At 46.8% G+C, this 23,704-nt stretch overlaps 1 protein-coding gene across 2 annotated transcripts in view; it reads left to right on the forward strand.

Moving 5' to 3' along the window:
• Nucleotides 1-13,927, forward strand: part of Rab7a (RAB7A, member RAS oncogene family) — a 50,361-nt gene extending 36,434 nt beyond the window's left edge. For both annotated transcript variants that reach the window (XM_057778772.1, XM_057778778.1), the window contains exons 4-6: nt 7,064-7,282; nt 7,950-8,078; nt 12,519-13,927. In XM_057778772.1, coding sequence (XP_057634755.1) covers nt 7,064-7,282; nt 7,950-8,078; nt 12,519-12,614 — 444 coding nt within the window. In that variant the 3' untranslated portion in view covers nt 12,615-13,927. The remainder of the gene's footprint in view (nt 1-7,063; nt 7,283-7,949; nt 8,079-12,518) is intronic.
• The last annotated feature ends 9,777 nt before the right edge of the window (nt 13,928-23,704 follow it).

Genomic DNA, 23,704 nt, shown 5'->3' on the forward strand with positions numbered 1-23,704 from the left:
GAGTGATGAGGACCAGAATTCCGGTCCTCGTATTTATAACCCTCTGCTTTCTTTAAAAATCTTACTTTTTATGTGCATAGATGTTTTTGCCTGCATGTATGTCTGACTGAGGGTGTTGGATCCTCTGTAATTGGAGTTACTGACAGTTGTGAGCTGCCACATGGGTGCTGGGAATTGAACCCAGGTCCTCTGGAAGAGCAGCCAGTGCTCTTAACTGGTGAGCCATCTCTCCAGCCTTTTTTTCTTTTTCTTTTTTTTTTTTTTTTTAAGATAGTGTTTTATTTAGCCTTTTACGGGGCTTGGGGAACAACAGCGTCTCATAAAGTCCAGGTTAGCCTCAAACTCTGTAACAGAGGATGATGGCCTTGAATGTCTGATCTTTCTGCCTCTGCCTCCTGAGTGCTAGGATTATGGACTGCTGCCACACACCTGGCACAAAGTAAGAACTCTTTTAGTTTTTCGAGACAGGGTTTCTCTGTAGCTTTGGAGCCTGTTGTGGAACTAGCTCTTGCAGATCAGGCTGTCCTCGAGAGATCTACCTACCTCTGCCTCCCGAGTGCTGGGATTAAAGGCATGCACCACCACCGCCTGGCGTAAGAACTCTTAATTGGCTCACATTTTAGGGTGGAGGTAATGTAAATCTGCCCTCCCCAGCCTACCCACACTTAAACATCTGGAGGTTTCTAAAGTATCTGAGTGAAAGTTAAATAAACCAAATTTGAGAAAAGGAAATGACCAGATTATAGGAACAAAGAAGAAAGTGAAACTGTTACACACAGGCTCAGGCTTCTGCCATGGGGTGGGTGTGGCTCGACTTTCTTTGGACTGCCAACTCCCAAATAATGACGTGGAGACTTGGTGATTATGAGAGCTTAGTCTTAGCTTATGCTTGTTCCCAACTAACTCTTAAAACTTTCATTAACCCATTTATATTAATCTATGGTCTGCCATGTGACTCCATACTGTATGTCTGACTTCCTCTGAGTCTCTCTGGGGAATCCCTCTCACCTCAGATTCCTCCCAGACTTCCTACCTTTCTCTTTCTTGGTCCTGCCTATTCTCTCCTGCCTAACTATTGGTGTTTGGCTCTTTATTAACCCAGTCAGAAGATGCCTTGGGTAGGGAGTTTAAACAGAGACACATCTTCGCAGTATAGAAAAAGGATTATCCCACAACACATGGATTGATTTTGTAAGTTTCAGCTGTGAAAGGACAGAAGATGTAAGTTACTACCCATGTGGGGAGCTGAAGCTGCAAAACGCACGCTCAACAGCACAAGTCCAGGGCCCAGAAAGACTGTGAAAGGAGGACAGGAAGATGGGCCAAGGGTGTGGCAATGCTTGTGGGACTCCTGAGCTTGAGACATTGCTCCATTGTTTACCTGTCCACTCGTGTGGTGGTTGCTTTTGGTGTGTATTTGGGGAATGGAGAACTTGGAATTGAATCTAGGATTCCTTAAGTGCTGCACAAACACTGCTGTTGGGCTTTGTCTGCAAACCTTTTTAAAGTAGTGTCTTGAAACAACACACAGACCTTGAACTTGCAGATCTCTTTGTCTCAGCCTCCCCTGGGTTTGCCTTCCCAGATTTGACTTTGTATGTGTAGAATCTATACTCTTCAAAGAACCTGGAATCTGTCTTGAAGAATTTAATAGAAATGCCTATCATTCTTGACAAACACCAAGATTAGTTTGTGGGACAAAAGTGGAGTGAGAACATTCTCTCCTGGCCATATGAGGAAATCATATGCCACAAGTAATCTTCACAATGACTGTCATTTTTTTAAAAATGGGAATAGAAACCAGAATGGAAAAAAATGAGGAGATGGAGAATTTAGAACTTCAAAAACTGAAAAAACAACATCAAAATAAATGAAAGACACTGTTAAATTGTAGAAGCACAGTAAGCTACAAGGCTTGGGTAGGGTTTCAAAAAGAACCTGAGAGTGGCTAGGCTTAGTGGCACATGCCTTTGATCCCAGCACTTGAGAGGCAGAGACAGGCAGATCTCTGAGTACTGTGGATCTTTATGAGGCCCTCTGGTCTACTTAGTCGAATAAGCGTCTGCCTTTGAAAAACAAACAAAAGGAACCTGAGACTGCCAGAAACCAAATGGCTGCCCAGGAGCTCCCAGAAATAACAGGTGATATGGAGGAAGGGTAGCTAGGCTGGTGTTCCCCACAGCAGCAGAGGCGGGAGGGAACCGGTACTAGCTAAAATGCAAGTGCTGCCCTTGGGTCCTGTGGTCACAGGGTTGAGAATTTAGATCCCAGCCACACTCACTGTGGCAATACATCCCATCAAAGAGGCACAGCTGGAGACCCACAGGGCAGAAGGGTCCGGGAAAGGGTGAGATGAGATGGCCGCTTCTGAGTGATGGGGCAGTCTGGAGAGAGCTCCACATATTTCTCAGCTTGTAGTAAAAGATAAATAAGAATGAAGATATCACAAAAAAAGAACCCGAATGATGACCTCCCTGGGCTTGGAGAGTGTATTTTATATTTTAAAAAGGAGCCTGGTCTGGTTCCACAGGCCTACAATCCCAGCTAGTTCAGGATCATCCAGGACAATTGATTCATATTTACAGATAGTCCAGGCTGCCCGTAAACTCTTGGAATTCTTTTGCCTTTGTTCTCCCAGGGGCTAAGAGTGTAAGCATCAACTACCACAGTTGGTTAATGTGTAAGAACTCCCCACTTTGAGGGTTGAGCAATGTTAGGGACCAAGCCTAAAGCTTCCGATAGGAAGGTGTTCAACCACAGAGCTCTGACTACAGCCCTGTACACTGATTTTAATTTAAAAGAGGAAAATAATTGTGCATCTGCAGAAGAAACAAATGGCAATATAGATTTGAGGAGAAAAAATTAATAGAACTTCTAAAACTTTGGGAATCTTAGTTCACAGTAGATTGGATACAGCAGAAAGGATCTACAACAAAGAAAACTGGCAGGAAATGGACGGGAAGGCTCTGTAAGGGCACACCTACCCACTTGTTTTTGTTTAGGGCCTTACACATACCCAGCAAGCACTCCCACTGAGCTTATGTATTTCCAGTACAGACCCACTTTTAATTAATTTCAGGAGGAATAAGAGAAGAGATTAAAGATGAAATTTGCCAAGAATTTCTCAGAACTGACATTGCACCAAATGATGCCCACTTTCAAAAGATTAAGGAGGAGCCAAGGGAAGTGTAGCCACAGAAGCCAGGGAAGGAGCAGCCTTGAGGTTGCCGCTAATCCTCGATGGCGGTGCAGCAGCAGCAGGGGGTGCTGTCCAAAGGGCACAGTCAGCATATTCAGCAGGCTGTTCTAGAACTCTTGACACTGAAAGCGTGAGTTTTCCTGCTTTGGCCTCCACTAGTGCCCCACCACAGAGACACATAAATAAGAATAAAACAAAAGCATAGAACTAGAGGAGTAATTTCATGATAGAATGTTTGCTATGACCTATGAAGCCCTGGCTTTTATCACTGTGGAGCAAAGAAAGCATAGGCAGCTTCCCTTGGTATCTACTCAGAACTGGTCTGAGACACTTCCTCACCCAGATGCAACTTTTATATCATGCCCAGGGCTTTGGGTTTATATCGTTGAGTGGTCAAGCACTTGCATAGCATGCATGTGCTCCTGGATTCAGTCCCCAGCACAACAGAAAACTGAGTGTGGTGTAGCTAGCCTGTTAGCCAGCACTTGGGATACAGCTACAGGCAGGCGGATTCAAGGTCAGTGTGGGCTGGAGAGGTGGCGAAATGTTTAAGAGTACTGGCTCTTTTCCAGAGGACCCAGGTTTGAATCTCAGCATGCATAGTGGTATTCACAACTGCTTGTAACTCTAGTCCCAGGGAATCAGGTACTCTTTTCTAGCCCCCTTGGACACCAGGCATGCACATGGTACACACGGGCAAAACACTTATAGACTAAAATAATAAAAATTTTAATAGAAATAAATGTTATAATTGATTGTCATGTCTGTATAGAACGTAAGAATACCCTTGTATATAATTTTAATCTTCAATTTACTTACAGGATCTAATCCCATGTAAGCAGTTATTAGACTGTGTCTAGGAATAATGATACAGAGGGAAATCCATAAATGCCTACTAAAGTTGTGGCCTGCTGTTAGTTGGATCTTCAGGTGTGGCCCACATTGGGTCCTACTGTAAGGAAACCAGGATTGGAGTTATGCATTGTAATGTTCAGTGGAAGAATAGTGGTGGCTGTGTTTTATTTACCATTTACATTTCTGATATTGTCGAGGAAGAAGCTAGGTGTCAGGTGTGCATAAACACTCAAACTCAGTAAGCTGAAATTGAAGTCACTGAGGCAGCGGTATTAGCACAGATACACAGAAGGCCCATGGGGCAATAGATAGGCACAGAACTCTCCTGGGACCCTTAGGGAGAGAGCTTCTGCTTGGGTTAGAGTGGAACCTTCAATAGAATAACTAGAGGCTTCAGGACCCAAGTGAGGTGGAAAAAGCATAAAGTAAAAATGTTTAGATGGAAAATAGCCTTTGACATTTAAAGTGCAGCAAGAACAAGGTCAAAGTTGTATGAGACCACATTAAATCAAATACCTAAATAGTGTGATTCCCAAATAACCAAAGTAATCACTGAACAGGAGAGTATGCTGTGTATGTATGCCTGTGGTTACATGGGCAGGCTACAGCAAATGGCAGGTTCTAGAAGCCTGATTTCAGGGAATTGGAGTGATGTCAAGGTGGAAGCAGGCAGGCATTGTACTTTTTTACAGTGTGGATACCCGCATACCTCCCAGCCTAATGTTTTCTGTGTCTAATCAATGGCTTAAAACTTACCTATGGGCAGGAGGAGAGAAGCATTAAGAGTATCCATTGCCACCCTGCATGTGAGGGTGGATGGCCAGGGAATAAACTGCAGTATAATAAGGTCATGGGATACTGTTAGCTGTTGATTTGGGGTATGAGGAAAGACAATTGAAAGAGATTTACAGCAGAGTACTGTTAGTGTAAGACATTTTTTTCTTTTTTGTTTTTCGAGACAGGGTTTCTCTGTGGCCTTGGAGCCTGTCCGAGAACTAGCTCTGTAGACCGAGCTGGTCTCGAACTCACAGAGATCCGCCTGCCTCTGCCTCCCGAGTGCTGGGATTAAAGGCGTGCGCCACCATCGCCCGGCTAAGACATTTTTTTCAAGAACCATTTGCTTCTGGGGGAAAGGTGTCATTGGGGGCAGTGTTTTATGTGTGTGTGTCTCTGCACCACATTCCTGCCTGGAGCCCACAAGAGCCGCAAGAAGGCATCAGATTTCCTAGAATTGGAATTACAGGTAGTTATGAGTTCCAATGTGGGTGCTGGGAACTGAGTTCTCAGGAAGAACAGCCATTGCTCTTAACTGCCGAGCCATCTCTCTGGTTATTATAAGTACTCTTAAAAAAAAAAAAAAAGAAAAGAAAGAAAGAAATGTAGGGGCTTGCCGGGCGGTGGTGGCGCACGCCTTTAATCCCAGCACTTGGGAGGCAGAGGCAGGCGGATCTCGGTGAGTTTGAGACCAGCTAGTTCCAGGAAAGGCTCCAAAACCACAGAGAAACCCTGTCTTGAAAAAGCAAAAAAAAAAAAAAAAAAAAAAAAAAGGAAGGAAAGAAAGAAAGAAATGTAGGGGCTGGAGAAATGGCTCTGGCTCAGTGGTAAGAAGAGGCCCTGAGTTCAATTCCCAGTAACCACATGATGGCTCACAACCGTCCATAGTGAGATCTGGTGTACAGGCATACATGCCTGCAAAATACGTATACATAATAAATAAATGTTCTTTTTTTTAATGTAAAATAAGAACAGTGGCAATATTAATACTTACCAGGTGGTAGAATGTATACTTAGCATTCATGAGGCTATAAGTTCCATCTCCAGGTTCCTTCTCTAGTACCCCCCCAAATTAGAGCCTTGGATAGGTAAATATATGGGTATTCTTTTGGATATAAAAGAGAAAATATTTCATTTGGGAATCTGTGCAGTAAGCAGTAGAGCTTGCCCAGAGTGTGTGATGCCCTGTATTCTGTTCCCACCACTACTTTCCAAAAAAAATTCAGTTAGAAAATTTAAAAGGACCATTTGACATAGGGTTATTTTTTTTTTTTGTTCTTGTTAATTGACAGATATGAATTATACTTTTGTAAGTTTGAAGCTAAGGTAAATTTAGAAACTTCCTGGGAATAATGCACCAGTTTTCAGCATGAGTTTTTTTCTTCATTTTTTTTAATATGCTCTGACTTTGATTTCCTTATACCATTTGCACCTGTAGGACCATGTATATGCCGAATCAGTGGGACCTGCTCCTAGCTTCTACTTGGTTGTTCTTGTCTCTCCAGATCTTTTTTTAAAGAATTTTTAATTAACTTTGTTTTTGTTTTAATTTTTTTTAAAAAAAAACTTGTTTATTTAAAGAAATGACATTATTAAAAACCCATCAACACAAATATTCATTTTAGTCAGTAATCTTTTATTTCTACTACCCCTAGAAAAGCTTGTGGTAATGAATACCTTGTAATCTCAACAACTGAGAACCTGAGGCAGAAGGATTGCAAGTTCAAGGCCTGCTGTAGCTACATAGAGTACTCAAATAAAGCACAATAATCAAGCCCTTAGAAAGTTCCCAGAATGCGTAAGTCTTGAGGCTGTACCTTCATTTTCTTTGTAGCCTGTCCTGGAACTCACTTTGTAGATCAGGCTGGCCTTGAACTTACAGAGATCCACCTGCTACTGCCTCCCCAGTGCTAGGATTAAAGGCGTGAGCAACCACCACCTGGCTTTGTATGTTAATTTTCTTTTTAAATTTATTTATTATTTATTGAGAGTTGAGTATAGAGTTCATTCAGTGGATTATGGAGGGGAAAGGAGAGAGGGGGGAGGGAAGGAATTGAATCTAGGTCCTTTGGAGGAGCAGTAGTGCTCTTAACTGCTGTAGCTTTATTTTCATTTCCTGTATGCATACCTGGGAGAAGATAGAGGAGACTCATGTCACTCCCTCCTATACCCCCCCCCCACACACACACACAGTGCCCAGCATCTTCTGGAGACCAGGTCTTTTGTTTCTTGCAGATCTGGGACACAGCTGGTCAAGAACGGTTCCAGTCTCTTGGTGTGGCCTTCTACAGAGGTGCAGATTGCTGTGTTCTGGTGTTTGATGTGACTGCCCCCAACACATTCAAAACCCTTGACAGCTGGAGAGACGAGTTTCTTATTCAGGCCAGCCCCCGGGATCCCGAGAACTTCCCTTTTGTTGTGTTGGGAAACAAGATTGACCTTGAAAACAGACAAGTAAGTGCTACCTTATCTTGACAGGCCCCTCCTCTGGGACCTTGGAGTTTGGTGGGTTCTCTTCCAGGCTGAGAATAATCTAGGAAGGTACTAGTGGGAGTGCTGGTCACCCAGCCAGCTGTGATGTGAGACCGACTATTAGAGGAAGGAATAGGAATAGGTTTTCTCGCTTCAGGGTGGAAGAGTGCTATGAGTCATGCTGCTCATCGGAGTTCTACACAGCATTTCTGTTGGAACACAGTTTTGTTGATTTTAGCTCAGCTTATTTCTGACCATCTCTCTCCCTTTCTAGAGTTTGTCTCTGTTTCTTGGCTTGGGCAGGGGAAAGACCTAAGGGGTGAGCACTGCAAAATCTGTGCCACTTGCCACTTGCAGGTGGCTCAAGATGGGTGTGAGTAAAGGGGTTTATACCAGAGATCAACCGTGGACCCCAGGAGAAATCGCTTTCTACCTCCTGGGATTGGCTCTTGGCTGGTGGCACACTGCTAAGGCCCACAAGGTCTGGCTACAGCCAGAAATAGCTCGAGTTTGGATACCTCACATGGGCAGCAGAGTGACTGACCTGCAGGTCTATAGGCTACACTCATCCTCATTCCCAGATCTGTCCTGGGGAGGACCGAGTCATTGTCTACTGTTCATGTCAGTAGTGTCCTCCTCCCTCCTCTAGGTGGCCACAAAGAGGGCACAGGCTTGGTGCTACAGCAAAAACAACATTCCCTACTTTGAGACCAGTGCCAAGGAGGCCATCAATGTGGAGCAGGCCTTCCAGACAATTGCTCGGAATGCCCTTAAACAGGTGGGTCTCCAGGACTCCCCAGATGCAAGGCGCTCTCTGGTGATGTCTGATGTTTTTCCTTGGTGACTTTCTTCCCAGCTGCAGCTGGGAAAACCTAGGGTGCGTCTCTGGGTGGGTTAGGTCATGATATACTCTGCCCCAGTCCTTAAGAGAGCCATGGCTTTATTAGTCGTCTAAAAGACATAGGGCAGAGCTAGGGTATGGCTTAGTGGTAGAACACTTCCCTAAGATACAGAGCGCTCAGAGACAGCTTGGTCCTTGAATAATGAGTTCCAGACATAGTGAAACCTTGGGGAACAAAACAGACATCCAGGTGAAGGAGGTATGGGCTTGTTTTTTCCTGGGCTGTTTAGGAGATCAAGCCACATGGGACCTCATGCCAGATCAATACTTCTAGTTGATGAGTTAAAATTGAGTCAGATCTCAGCTGCACCTAATTATGTATGTCTGAGCTTCTGCCTCTTCCATGCAGAACAATGCCAGCTTTGAAGGGTGGGTGGTTACCTGCCTCAACTCTCAGACCATGAAATAGCTGTTTCCTGAGAGTAGTTATGGACATATACAAGTAAGAAATACAAGAAAACTGAATCACAAAATCCAGAGCTCCTAGCTACCCTCTTCTTGGAGAAAATAGTATGCGCCACGGCAGTATGGAAGCCAGGCCTATGACATAGGCCTGTAATTCCACCTATTGCAGGGAAGCTGAGGCAGGACGGCAAATTCAAGGCCAGCGAAGGAAACACAATAGTGCATAGGAGCGCTGGAGGTGTAGCCAGTTTAATGTTGGTTTAGCACATGCAAGACCCAGGAGTTTGTCACAGTGTAGGGGAGAATTTTTTCAAAAGTGTGGGCTTGGGCTACTGGCACTTTTGTAGGCCATGGTAAATTAAAGCTGGCTACAAGGCTTCATCATGCATGATCCAGAAAACAGTGTGGGTCAGCAGGGACACCTGAGGCAGGCAGTAGCTGCAAAGACAAGGCATGTTCTCCCATCTCTAGGGAGCTGGGTATCAATGCACTGGTTCTCAGCAGGACAGGACTACTGGCTGTGTGGGTGGCAGAGACTTGGAATGAACTGTTTCAGAGGCAGGAGTTCTGGTGTAGAGAGGCTGCACAAAGTGCTTTAAGACAGTGGTGGGCCTGCCCAGGTAGAATCATTCATGCAAATACCAAGAAGCCCTCCCCCCTCCCCCAAGAAACATGCTTTCTTTTGATGTCTCTCCCCCTCCCCCAGTCTACCCTCCTACCTGGATTTTTCTTAGCATGCATGTATCCATGTGAAAATCCAAGTCTCTCATCTCTGTTCTGTGGCCTGACACCGTCAGGTTCTCTCCAACCCTGCTGTTCTCTTTCCGGAGATGACTCCTATACTCTGGTAGACTGTTTTGGATGGGGCTGGGTGGTTCACCCAGGGAAGCTCCCCAGCTGTAGGTGGTACCACAACTCCAGCTGCTGGATCTGTAAGTTACCACTTTATAGCACTGACCCTTTGAGCCTCTCCTAGGCTTGACACTCTGGTCTGATGCTTTTCTGTCCGCTTAGCAACTAAACATGAATCTATTGACATTTTAATTATCATCTGCTACCCCACGGCCCATCAGTCATTGCCCTGCCAGTAGTTTTAAATTAAGTCTTTATCATTCTATTTATCAATAGAAGACTCAGAAGTCAAAGGTGAGGGTGAAAACCTGCTGGCTCAGAGAGATTGTTGCAACTAGCTGATCATGCTTTTTGGTTAGATACACTGCAAGAACTTCATCCTAGAACCAAGAGAGCTCAAATTTTAGTCCCTGTCCTGTGCATCCTTTCTATCCAAATTGCTGGCTTCTCTGTGCCCAATTCTAGTCAGCTAGTCACTGGCTGTGCTCCCTAATTCAAAGTTTATTGGACAGTCTTGGGCATATCAGTGTCATCAAAATGTCACACAACATTCTCATGGGGCTTGTTGTGCTTTTTAATAGTTCATCTTCTCTTTTCCTGGAAAGAGAAGCTACATGTCCTTTTCTCCAGACCAAGATACCTTTAATATGATGGGACTTTTTAGTTCCCTAACTCACCAAGGGTCCTTATACCAATGTGTGGTTCTTTCAGAAGGAGTTCTTGGGAATGTGCCCAGAGTGAGCGTATGAACTCCTAGGGAGTTGAGGTAAGAAGAGAGGAGAATGACAAATTCTAGGACAGCCTGGGCTACATGTGGTAGAACATGTTATAATCCCAACACTTGGAAAGTGGAGACAGGAAGATCAGGAGAGTTTAAGACCAGCCTCAGCAACAAAGCAAATTCAAGGCTACCCTGGAAGACCCTGTGTCTAACAAGAAAAAGTCATCTTTCTGTCAAATACAAATACAGGCTGGTTGTAACCTTTGCCCTTCAGAGAACCCACGTTTCCAGTGGGAGTGGGTGTTGGGGTAGCTGTTGTCCCCTTAAAGTGTGCCCAGTTGTTAAAGCATTCATGTTCTTCTTTCAGAATTCCTAGACTGTCTTGGCCATGTCTGGGTTCTTTTACCTCAGTGGTTCTCAAACCTATTGTTCCTCTTGTTGTGGTGAGCCCCCTGACCATAAAATTATTTCATCGCTACTTTTATGAATTGTAAATATCTGATTTGCGGGTTAACCCATTTACCTGGAGGAACATCTTTATTTCAGTATCTTGAGTGTATAGTTCTGCCTACCTGTAGCTACCTCCCAACTCCCTCTCAGCCAGGTCAAAGCCTCTTGAGATTTTTGTTGGAATTGTATATCTACTTGGGTGGGCCATAACAAAATACCATAGATCAGACAGCTTATACATATATTTTATTAGAGTCTGAGACCAAGGCTGACACACTGGTTTTAGGATAGGAGACTTTCCTGTCATGCAGATGACTGTCTTCTTGCTGTTCACACAGAGATAAGCCTCCTGGGGTGTCTCAGTGACAGCATATATAGGGTAACTTCTGGAGCTTGAGCTCAGTTGGTATAGAGTGCTCTCCTGGCATTCATGAGACCCTGGGATCCATCTTCAGTATGAGATAAACCCGGCATGGTAATACATTCCTTGTCCCAGCACCAGGTAGAAGCAGGAGAATTTAGTAATTCAAAATTCAAGGTCAGGCCGGGCGATGGTGGCGCACGCCTTTAATCCCAGCACTCGGGAGGCAAAGGTAGGTAGATCTCTGTGAGTTCGAGACCAGCCTGGTCTACAGAGCTAGTTCCAGGATAGGCTCCAAAGCCACAGAGAAACCCTGTCTCGAAAAACCAAAAAAAAAAAAAAAAAAAAAAAAAAAATTCAAGGTCAGCCTGGGATACATATGAGACCCTGTCTGAAAAGGAAAATTGGAAGTCCTGTGAGATCAGATGTCAGAGATAACCCTATCTAATCTGACTTTCTAGGCATAGGCAACTAGGGGGTTAGAGCTTCAACATCCAAACTTTGGGTTGACACCCATTCTGTCTAAGACTGTCATTCATAATCTGCTTTTTGTGTTAAATGTACATATTAGTACTGACAGGAGTGTATGTACATTATTGTTCACCAACTGATGAGTGTCTAAACAAAAGGTGGTTTCATCTACTACAGATGTCATTCAGCCATAGGAGCAGTGGAGTAGGCCAAGGGTCTAATGCAGAGGCTAGAATGAAACCTGTATCATATTAAGACCCTGTATCTCAGAAGTCCGTAGCGTATGGTGTGCACACTTGCCGTCCTTGTAGAAGCAGGAAGATTGCCCACAAATCCAGGGCCAGGCTGAGCTACAGAGTAAGACCCTTTGTATAACAAGAGAAATGAGACAGGTCTGGGATGAAATGTGACTCATTGGCAGAGTGCCTGCTTAGCATTTATGAAGCCCTGGCTTCCACTCATATTCATGGAGGGGGAAGGTGATGAGAAAACAACATTGGTTGTGGTGGTGGTGGTGGGGAGAATGGCTGCTAAAGCACAGGGTTTCTTTTTCGGGTGATGATGCACTAAGATAAAGCTCCTGCTGTATTCAGTATGTATTCTCAGTTATTGCATGTTTTTGTAGCTGTTGTGAATAAAACAAGAATAATACTGCTTAGGAAACTTTCCTTCTTGGGTACCATGCTGAGGGGCAGCTCCATTCCTCCTTATAAGGATTAGTCCAGGAAATGACTGAAGCCCATCTTAGCTGCTCATGAAGCACAGGTGGTGGCATCCCCCACAGCTCTGCCCCTCAGGCTGCAACCTGTGGAAGAAAAGAGACGAGCTCCTGGACAACAGTCCAGAAAATTCAATGGGACGTGATCACATGGGGAGCATCCTGGGACTGTGGAGCAGTGAGCAGGGCCCTACCTGACAGTTACTGGTGTGGTCTACGATGCTCATCAGCAACATGTGTTCTGACTAGCTGGTGTAGATGTGGTTCCTGCAGACTCCTCACCGAGTCTGTCACCTGCACCAAGCTGAAAATTGTCATCAACCTCTCTCTCCCCACCAGGAAACAGAAGTGGAGTTATACAATGAATTCCCTGAACCCATCAAACTGGACAAGAATGACCGGGCCAAGGCCTCCGCAGAGAGCTGCAGCTGTTGAAAGGGCAGTGAGCACAGAGCACAGAGTCCTTCACAGACCAAGAACACACATAGGCCTTCAATATGCGTCCCTCCTCCTCTAAACAGAACAGAACGTGATCTCTCACATCCAGCTGCCAAAAGAAAACTCCACCAAACACAGTCAGCCACCACACACACACACATACACACACAGCAAGCAAACTCTAGCCTGTGCCTGACAGGCTCTTGGGGCAGTTGCCCACCATGAGCCCTGTGTACGGCAGGCATATGGCGGAGACCCTGGGTGCTCTGGGGTACAGTGGGCATGGAAAGCTTACTCTTTTTGTCCACTGGAGAGTGAGAGAACTGTTCACAGTTCGTCTGTGTCTAATTATCTGATTTTTTTTTTTAACGGTCTTGTGGTCTTTACCCCTACCCCTCCTTGAAGGTCCTGTGGGAAGGCTGGTGCCCACGTTCCATTCTGAACAGGCTGTTTTGTATGTATCTGTTAATGCTTGTTACTTTTAACTAATCAGATCTTTTTACAGTATCCATTTATTATGTAATGCTTCTTAGAAAAGAATCTTATAGTACATGTTAATATATGCAACCAATTAAAATGTATAAATTAGTGTAAGGAATTCCTGGATTGTGTGTTTAAGTCCTCTAACGCAGGCGTGCAAGGTGGAGGGTTGAACCCTGTCTGGATTACAAGAGTGTTAGAGACTCAAATTTGGAAGTCCAGCTAGCGGCAGTATTCTGTACAGTAGACACAAGAATTATGTACGCCTTTTATCAAAGACTTAAGAGCCAAAAGCTTTTGATCTCTCCAGAGGGAAAACTGAACTAGACAATTTCCTTCTGCGTCTAAATTTTCCAAAAGGTTGATTTGCATAATACAGTAGTATGTACAATGGGTAAATTGCTGTTATTTTAGAAATTAAATTCTAATTTTCCCCTTCTTAGTTTTTTTTTTCTTCCGTTCAACACTTTACTAGGCCCTTTAGATCAATATCCTACTCTAAGGGGAAAGAGAACCCCACCAGACCTGTCCTAGTGACTCTACCTTTGTTCTAGAAGGCGCTCCTTTCAGGGTGGTACCTGTAGGTTAGCAGACCCCTCCTCCTTTTCCCCCACCCCACCCAAGTGTGGCCCAGCACTAACCCACCCGTCTCTTGGGTTGAGCCCTGGCAGTTTTGTCCCCTCCCGAGGTCTTGCCCTGCATCATGGCTTGCTTCCCAGAGCACTTCCCCTCCAAAAGTCTACATTCTAGAGTGTAGGCTGAGTTCTTCTGTAAAGAGACGAACGTGATGCCAATAAAATTTAACAGGAACAAAGAAGAGTTGCCCTGTCTTTTTTTTCTTGCAGACCAGCTGTGTGGAGACATTCTCTGTGTTCATTGTACCCTTGTGGGCCCTTGTGGAGCTTAGAGGCAGGAGTGCCTTCATGCCTAACCCTAGAGTACCTGCCGCCCTAGTGGGATCTTTTTCTTAACCACAGTATTGGGAGAGGTGGGGCATGGAATGGAAAACATGTTTCCTGAGAGCAGCAGCCCTAAACTGCTGGTGACCTCGGGCCATTATACACCTGGGATCTGTGTGTGTGTGTGTGTCAGACAGGTGGGCTGAATGACTGTGTGTATGTGTGTGTATGTCACAGTGTCAGACAGATGGGCTGAGTGACTCTGGGACCAAATGACAGTTGTCACTTTTCACAGGTCTTCCCTTCTGGCAGCAGGAACCTGTACCCCATCATACACAGGGCACGTGCTGACTGAGAGGCTGCCATTGCAGTGGTTCTTAATGTGTCCGTTGAGGTCTTACTAACCATCTCCCAGAATCTTCAAACTCCTCTCACTTTCCTTCTTTCTCCTGCCCCTTGGCACAGACTTCATTGTTAAAAATTACATTTTTCTGGGCATTGTGATATACTTGTAGGCAAATGAGACAAAAGATTGAGGCAGGAGGATCGCTTGAGCTTAGGCATTTGGTGTCAGCCCTGTGTCTGTCAGAAATCTTGCCAAAGTTGAACTGATAAAACCATTTCCCCAAGACAGACTTGACAGCACACGAGGGAGGCTAGGGCAGGAGGAAGGGGAGTTCAGGGCCAACCTGGGCTACATAGTGAAACCTGTCTCAAAAAATGCAAATATAAGGCTGGGGGAGGTGGTACATGCTTTTCGTCTCTGGAGGCAGGGGTAAGTAGTGAACTCTGTGAGTTCTAGGCCAGCCTGGTCTGTGTAGTGAGTTCCAGGGCTATATAGAGAATCTGTCTCAAAAAAAAGTCAAATACAATTTCCCCTTCATACATCCAGCTTTTCTACCTTCACTTTAAAAACCTGGAATACTTCCTAAGTTTCTAGTAGTGATTAAGGGCCCACACCTCAGTCAAATTCTGGGGGTAAGGGTGTGACTTGGAGGCTCACACTTGCCTGGTGAGACCTTGGATTGCACCCAGAATCCACAGAAACCCTCACATCACGAGCAACTATGAGTGGTATGGCCTCTGCCAGGCAGAACATGCTGAGGCTGGAGGGTTGCTGGGGAGTCTGTTCCTGCCCCTTCCTATAGAGGGGGCCCCTGTGCACCTCACTCTGGCACAACTGCCATAGTTTACACTACAGGGCAAGCACATGCTTTACACTGCCCGAGCTCCACAACACCACCTGGAGTTTGTGCGTTTCCTAGGGTTTAGATCAGCCCACTTTATCCCCAAAACAACATAGCACAGCCCCATGATAGAAAAGTGGAAATGTGTGTGGCATCACAAGGCCACATAGGCAGAGCTGGCATTAAATCCTGAGAGGCCGGGTGCTCAGATCGTGGACAAGATGGCCACATACTTTGGCACCATCAACAAAGCAGAGAAAAGGCATCCAGATTGCAAAGGAAGACATCAGCATGTCTTCCACAGACAGTGCACTCATGTAGAATACTGTTAGAGCTGATTAAGTCAGCAAGGAACAATCCCAAAAGCAAACCAAGAAAAATACTACATTTATAAAATCACCAGAAAACAAAGGTTTTCAGTTTTGAGACAGGATCTCTTGTCCTAGGCTCACCTCAGATTCACTATAACTATGGATGGAATGGCCTTGAACTTCTTTCTCATCCTGCCTGTGCTCACCTCCTTACCGCCGGGTTACATGTGAAAGCCACTTGTGGTTGGTCCATGCTATATATACTAGGAATCGAACCTGGGGTGAACACTACCAACTGAGCTACACATCTCAGCACCAAAAACTAAAGTATTTAATGTTGTAATATGAGCGGCGGGGCTGCGTCCCCGGCACCCAGCCGCCCACATGGCTAGCTTATGCCCCGAAATAATTACACGGAAACTGTATTCTTTTGAACACTGCCTGGCCCATTAGCTCCAGCCTCTTATTGGCTAGCTCTTACATATTGATCTAACCCATTTCTAATATTCTGTGTAGTACCACGAGCTGGCTTACCAGGGAGGATCTTAACCTGCGTCTGTCTGGAGTGGGAGAATCATGGCGACTCACTGACTCAGCTTCTTTCTCCCAGCATTCTGTTCTGTTTACTCCACCCACCTAAGGGCTGGCCTATAAATGGGCCAAGGCAGTTTCTTTATTAAATGAAAGTAACACCTCCATCAATTTAAAAATAACAAGAAGGTAAAAGATTTGCTCATTAGAAACAAGACGTGGCTGAAGCTCAGTATGGTGACATGACTTCATCCCAGCCTCTGGGAAGCTATTCAGGGCCACAGAGAAATACTCAAAAACTTTACACATTTCAGAAATTAAGATAGCTGGGCAGAATAACTTACAACTGTAATTCCCTCTGACACCAGGCCCTACCTTCAGTGTGGTGGTTCTGGAGAGGACTCTGTTGCAGCACTGTGTAGATTGGGGTCACTGGAGGGGCTGGCATTCCTGCCAGACCTGCACTTGTAGGGCAGCCGTTCCCAGGAAAGTCCCACATCGACGGCTGGCCCAAGTGCTAAGCCCAGGATCTGCTTCCAGGCTTTCAGGGCTGTCTGAGTGGATAGACTCGCTTCGAGGTCCCCCCCCCCCCACGCAGCTTCTAGAGAGGCAGAAAGAGAAGAAATTTAGCTGTCATTTGATTTTTCTAGTTTCCTTCTTTTTTAGGCCGGCCTCTTTTGGCTGGTGGGTGCCGCAGTGAAGGGGGGCTTCAGGCAAGGGTAGAGTGCCCTAGTAATGGCAGCATTTCTCTCCGTAAAAAGAAAATTACAGTTAGACCTGTAAGCATCTCACACAGATCTAAGGCTAAGGTGCAGGGGTGCGATGCTAGACCCGCAGTTCTCAGCCTGTGGGTAGCGACTACCAGAAAACACATTCCCAATGGCCTTAGGAACCCTCAACCATAAATTTATTTTCATCACTACTTCATAATTATATTTTTGCTACTGAGTGATGTCTCAGTTCCTAAGACCATCAGAAATAAGTGTTTTCCAATGGGTGCGACCCACAGGTCGAGAACCACTGCCTTAAACTGTTGGAGACAAGCTGACCATCCTACTTCTTGGCTATACTTTCCTGCTGGGTGTTCAAGACCATTGTTGTGGCCATAATTAATTATGTTTTTTGTTTGTTTCCCTGTCAAGGCCATTTGAAGATCTGGTCCTCAGGCTCCTCTAGGCTCCTTAGATCCGTTTTTTTCCATCTATGCGAGAAAAGTCTGTTGTAGGAGCTGCGGGCTGCGTTCCTGCCTCCCAGCTCCCGGCCGCCTGGCTAGCTTATGCCCCGAAATAACAACACACAAACTGTATTCTTTTAAATACTGCCTGGCCCATTTCTATTAATGTGTGTAGCACTGAGGTGCGCTTACCAGGAAGATTCTAGCCTACGTCCATCCTGGGTCAGGGCTTCATCACGTCTGCCCCAGAGAGAGGAAATGGCTTCTCTGAGGCGTCTTACCTCATTTCCTCTTCCTCCCAGCATTCTGTTGTTTACTCCACCCACCTATGTTCTAACCTATCAGGGCCAAGCAGTTTCTTTATTAATTAACCAATGACCTTCCTCCATAACAAGTCAAAGGCCTTGCTTGAAAGCATGGTGCACATTTTCCCTCTGTTCTGACCCTCCTCTTTGTAGACTGGACACTGGGTAGAGCTCACCACATGGGGTATCCGTGGCTCTGAAGAAAGGAATGAGACTCCTACAACTAACATTTAAAAGATGCCTGCCGTACAGTCCCTACAGGTCAAGGTGGGAAGATTCTGCCTTTTCATCCCTCTGAGAACATTCGTGTAGCTCCTGATACAGTTGCTGAACACCCAGAAAGTGTCTGTCTGGTACTGTAATGACTGTGCACTATTTAGATAAAGCGTGGGTAAAAGCCAAACACTTAAAACTTTGATTAGATGTACATTTTTGTTTCTTAAGCCAGTTCTTGTCATTGTTATGGAGACCAGGCCAGTAGTAATTCCATCAATTTAAGTTGAGATTCAATATCAGCAAAATGAACTCTGACCTACATGCCATATCTAACTCGCTCAGGCCCTTGTCACTTTGGAAACACATCTAGCTACCCTGCAGAACATAACATCAATACCACCTTAGTAAAAGAAAGTTGAACAAACCGCATACATAATAAGTGATCATTACCTGTGTGCGTGCTGCTAAACTGTGGGTTGGAAAGTTCCCAGGTAAACCTTTTAGAGCACACAGGACGCTCTTCATACACTGCACGGAGCGATGTCTAACTGCTTCTGGTTCTGGAGGAACATTGCGTAGTAGAGACAGCTTTGTTATGTGTGAGATGAAGAATGGTCACAGGCCTTTACTCGGGTTATTTTGCTGTCCTTTCTTCCTGCCACAGAGTCGGCCACACTGACTTAGGAAAACGTAGGGGCCTTGGAAGACATTTTTAAACAAAACATGGTTGGGTCCAAATCCCACCTCCAGAGCCAGCTTAGCTTTTCCATGAGCTCAAACAGCATGTGATAACTTAATGAATACACAAAAGGCATTTGTTCTTCTCTAAGCCTGAACCTCAACACACTGTTGGGTCCAGGGGTATCTGGCTAGATCCAAAGTACCTGTCCTCCCTTTTGTGCAGATGCATCATACCTATTGGGGCACACATTCTAAGACTTCACACTTTTCCAGTTCAGGAGCATCCGTGGTCAAGAGGACCAAACTGACCAAAGTTTCTGCTTTATCAATGCCTAACCTGAAGCTCTGGCTAGACTTAGAGGGACCAAGTGACTGGAAGTCTGTAGTACTCTCTGCTGCTAGACTCTGCTAAGGAGGGTCTGTGGATATGTGGCTCTGAATACTGCAAGGGAAACATTCAAGGGAGATTGGGGCCATGCCTCCTGACAAGGAACAAAAGAGGGTTGTTTGAGTTCCTGAGGATCTAACTGTGCTAGGTGTTTGAGGAACAGCTGAATGGACCTTTCTTGGAACCAGATAGTTCTGTCTGCAAGGAGATGGAGAGGAAGAGAAGTCTTGGGCCAGAGTTGCCTTCTCACTTCCATGGTTCCTTTGCCCACCAGGATGAGCATGTCCAATCTGGGAGCAGCTAGTGAGGTCTAGTCTGTCCCAGGGAGGGACCAGATTTAACTAGGATTTCCACACTTTATCCATGGCTCAGTCCCCTACTATTTGCCGTGTCCTCCTTTAATAGACTGTAGAACCCGAGAGGAACTGGAGCCCATTTGCCTATGTGATGGGTGCTGTTCCACTCCAGCCTCATGTGATCTCATCATCAGTCACAGAGCTGGAAGCACAGTCAGATGCAGAAAGGAATAGGCAGGCTCCAGCTCCTTAGCCTGTTGGCACACTGCGAGAAGCCCAGGAGCCAGGACTGATCTGCTTATCCTGGGACCCATCCATCGACAGTGAAGAGTCATCTGCAGAAATCCTAGAGAAACAAATAGAACACATGCATACCCTCCTAACTCACGGCACAATAGCAATCCGAGTTCAGTGTCCAGTGTTTAAATCCATTTATAATCTGGGCTCCAGAGGGCCCAACCAGTGCTTCGGCTCTGCCTTCTTCAGCACAGTCGGCCTCAGGCTCATGCCAGCCCCACTGCACACCTCCGCTGTCTGTGGGGTCATCCCAGTTACTGGCATTTCCCGCAGCTCTCTTGCCACTAAAGTTTGGCTGCCAGCATGGGATACAGCCTTGGTCCCTCTTACCACAGCCCGTGTGCTGACCTGGAAGAACTACTTCCTAGAAGATTAACCACCATGACACTGTTATTAATCACAGCCAATTCTTCACCCCAGCTGACTGACCAGAGACCATGGCTCACATGAACAGCCCTGAGTCACACTTCCCTCTGAACCTTCACAAGCCACACCCACTAACCCATTACCAGCCACAGCTGACAGCCCACAGGTTTGCCTCTGACACCATATTCCCATCTAGTCCTCAGATCACAGCTGCTAGAGTACATGTGACCTGTCTTTGAGACGAATGCCATCCAACTGAAAAAGGTTCCATGCAGCTCACAGGTCCTTTCAGACTTGGCCAGCAAGGTTTCAGACACATGCAGGGCTTGCCATTTGCTACCTAATCTGCCCAGTTGATGTGGGAGGTCCTTCTGTCTTGGTTAATGAGTAAAGAAACTGCCTTGGCCTGTTGATAGGGAGAACTAGGTAGGGGGGAAAACTAAGCTGAATGCTGGGAGAAAGAAGGGCAGAGTCAGAAGCCATGTAGCCACCAGAGATGGGATGCCGGAACTTTAGCCACAGCCTTGTGGCAATACACAGATTAATAGAAATGGGTTAAATTAAGATGTAAGAGTTAGCTAATAAGCTAGAGCTAATGGGCCAAGCACTGTCTTTAAATAATATAGTTTCTGTGTGATTATTTTGGTTCTGGGTGGCCAGGACAAACAAGTGGCCCCTGTCCTCTCCAACAAACAGTGGCTGTTCATACCCACCTTTCCCTTTGGATCTCACTATACAACCATCAGGACAAGTATTCAAGGTGCCAACAAGTAGCACCTGTCACACAGTGACCTCAGAGGGTGAATCCAGTGGCCCCTGTGACAATGACTTCACACCTCACAGGGAGACTCCTCAGTGGCCTAAAGCCACCCCTAGTGGGGTGGAGAACATCTGATTGGTACAAAGATGCGAGCACTCATGGTCGCTACCTCCAGAATCCCTGTGACAGTGGCCATGGCTTCTCGTGGTTAAGTGGCATCTACTCCACTTTAGCACTACCTCTCCTGGCCTGGCCATGCCATGGTCACTGTCGGTATCTACATAGAAAGCAGCTCGTTACATAGGAAGCAGCTGAGCAGTTGTCCCATGGCCAGCCTACCCCAGGTCCTGCACACACCTATTCACAGTCCACCAGAGTGCTCACAGCCAGGATCACAGCCCACCAGAGTGCTCACAGCCAGGATCACAGCTCACAGCCAGGCCCACAGCTCACCAGTGTGCTCACAGTCAGAATCACAGCTCACCGGAATGCTCACAGGCAGGATCACAGCTCACGAGTGCTCACAGGCAGGATCACAGCTCACGAGTGCTCACAGGCAGGATCACAGCTCACGAGTGCTCACAGCCAGGCCCACAGCTCACTGGAGTGCTCACAGGCAGGATCACAGCTCACGAGTGCTCACAGCCAGGATCACAGCTCACCCGAGTGCTCACAGCCAGGCACCAGGCACCCAGCAATCTGGCGGAGGACTGAGCTTCCCCGAGATCCTTCCTTCCCCACGTGTACTGAGTGGGGCTCTGCCCTCTCTGCCCCTTCCTCCTTGAGAAAACTCTCCATTCCTTGCTGTCCATTTCTTGAGGTCCAGTTTGCCCAGCCTCTTGGCTTAGGAACAGCAGCCTAAGCACCCACTCTGGTTCTCAAGGAATCAGTCTCCTTCCAGCCCTAAAAAGGTCAGATCACCCCACCATCAGAGCCCGAGCCCCTACTCTCCTCCTCCTGCTGGAGTGGGCGTTCATTATGCTAGCTGTGGTCAGTGTGTTCCCTAGCTCAGAAGGGACCCTTGGAGTACCAGTTGGGTCACAGCCAACTCAGTCCTCCAAGATTTTCAGTTAAGTCAGTTCTTCTGAAATTCTGGTAAACCCCCAAGAAATATAACCAGAGAAGACAGCTGTCTACAGAGTTACTGAGTCCCTTCTGGCATAAACAAAATATCGAACTGGGAAAGACCAATGACACCCCAAGAAAAGAAAAGTAACAACTTCATCCACTCAGAATGGGAGAAGCTGGAAGCCGTTTGTTCCACTGGCCCCTGGGTCCTCCCTGTTCCCCTGTCCATCCAGTCTAGACACCCTCTGACCCGAGAATAGCAAACCTGCCTTAGCTGCATGCTTCTGCCAGGAGTAGGGGCTACAGCCTGTGGTCCCATTTGCCACCACAGAACTGTCTTCAGTTTTGCTTTACTCTCAGGGTTTGTTTTGAAACAGGGCCTTAGACTCCTGGGTGCTAGGCTAGGCAGAGAGTAGCAGAAAGAAACGAGCCTGTTCCTTCAGAGGCTCAGGGTTTCATTTCCAGCATCCACTGGGCTATTCACAACTCCAGCTCCAGGCAGTCTGGCGCCCTCTTCTGGCATTCGCCGCTATCGCTACCCCGGGAAGACGGGAAAATAAGGTTAAACACACACACCGGGACTCAAGCAGGTCATGTAGCCTGGCGTCCACACTGGGCTTCACCGTGGTAGGGCCTCTGTCCCCTCCAGCCCGGCCTTCACAGGGTGCTTCATTCACTGCCCTTTCTCCCTGGCCCTGGAGGCTCAGCAGTCCTGAGAGGGATTTGACCAGTGAGTGCTTTGTATCTTGCTTTGCATTTTTTTGGGGTTTGTTTTTGTGGAGTTTTTGTTTTGTTGTCTTGATGTTTTATAGGGTTTTGTTTTGGTTTGGTTTTGGTTTGTGTGGTTTTCTGGGACAAAATTGATCAGAAACAAACTCCAGACTGGGGCTGTGAGCACATGGACAAAAAGACCTTAGGGTGTGCTTGATGTGGTTGCTTTTGTGTCCCGGGCAAGTATGGGAACCACTGGTCCCAGTGTCCCTAACCCCACAGCGACCAGTGGTCTGGATCTGAGATAATGGGCCAGAGGTGCTGACTGCACAGGCCTGGGAGACACAGCAATGGGCTCCATCCTGTGGTCACTGGAGAAGCCAGCTCTGCCAGGTGACGGTCTACTTGCAAGTGGGTTAGCCTCACTTTTCTAGACAAAAATTAAAGAGGAGGTACAGTAACCTGATGGGTGGGAGGGAAGTCCCCAAGACAATGGCCTTGGGTTACCTGGAATATAGCCCAGGGGAAACCTCTGAGCCCTCTCTGGCGTCTGCTAGGAAACCACTCACCAGATCAAACGGAGAGCAGGGCTGCAAAGAACTCTAGAGCAGGGCTGGCCCGGCAACAAGCATTCCAACACCCCCACGCGCTTCCCTGGAGAAGGTCGGTGAGGAGACAGTGGCTTTGTGAACGGTGGCTGCACAGGGTCCGCACTGGGGGCCGGCCTCCTTGACTGGTGGGGGGGGGTGCGGGTATCCATGGAGACGGGGCGGAGAAGGGGTGGGGCGCTCCAACGTTTACCCAACGGCCAACCGCTGAACTGCAAGACAGTCGGGCACTGGATGCTGCTCCTCCTGCAGCAGGGCCTGAAAGCTGGGAAAGGCGGCTGCCTCTTCCTAAGATCTGGGCCTCTGCAGGCCAGGACAACCTCAGAAACAAACCCTTTCTTCCTCCCTGCTAGCCTGGGCTGGGCAGCGACCTTTTGGGTTGCCTGCCACAGCTCTGGCAGCACTTAGGGCACCCAGCATCAGGACCCAGGCCCTTCCTAGCTCACTTAAGCAAATGAACATTTGTGAGCCTGAGACCCAGTTACATAGGACTCGGTTACACAGAGTGGTCGATAGGACCAGGGGAGACTAGATAGCACAGTACCTCAAGTGCCCCGAAGGAAAAACATGCAAAAGGCACAAGAATGGGGCCGGGCAACCCTACTTCAGATGGGGGGTTTGGAGAGGGCCTTTCTGTGGAGGGGCAGGGCATGGGGAAGTATTTGGGGACATTAGCGGAAACCACGGAAAGCCCCCAGGTAGAATGGGTGTTCTAGAAAGGCAGGACCCTGACACCTCGCTCCAGAGACATTGGATTTCATTCCCGCAGGGGAGGACCTACGGCGTTTTTTTTTTGTTTTTTTTTTTTA

Source organism: Chionomys nivalis, chromosome 1 (genome assembly GCF_950005125.1).
Source record: "Chionomys nivalis chromosome 1, mChiNiv1.1, whole genome shotgun sequence".
Taxonomy (NCBI): Eukaryota; Metazoa; Chordata; class Mammalia; order Rodentia; family Cricetidae; genus Chionomys; species Chionomys nivalis.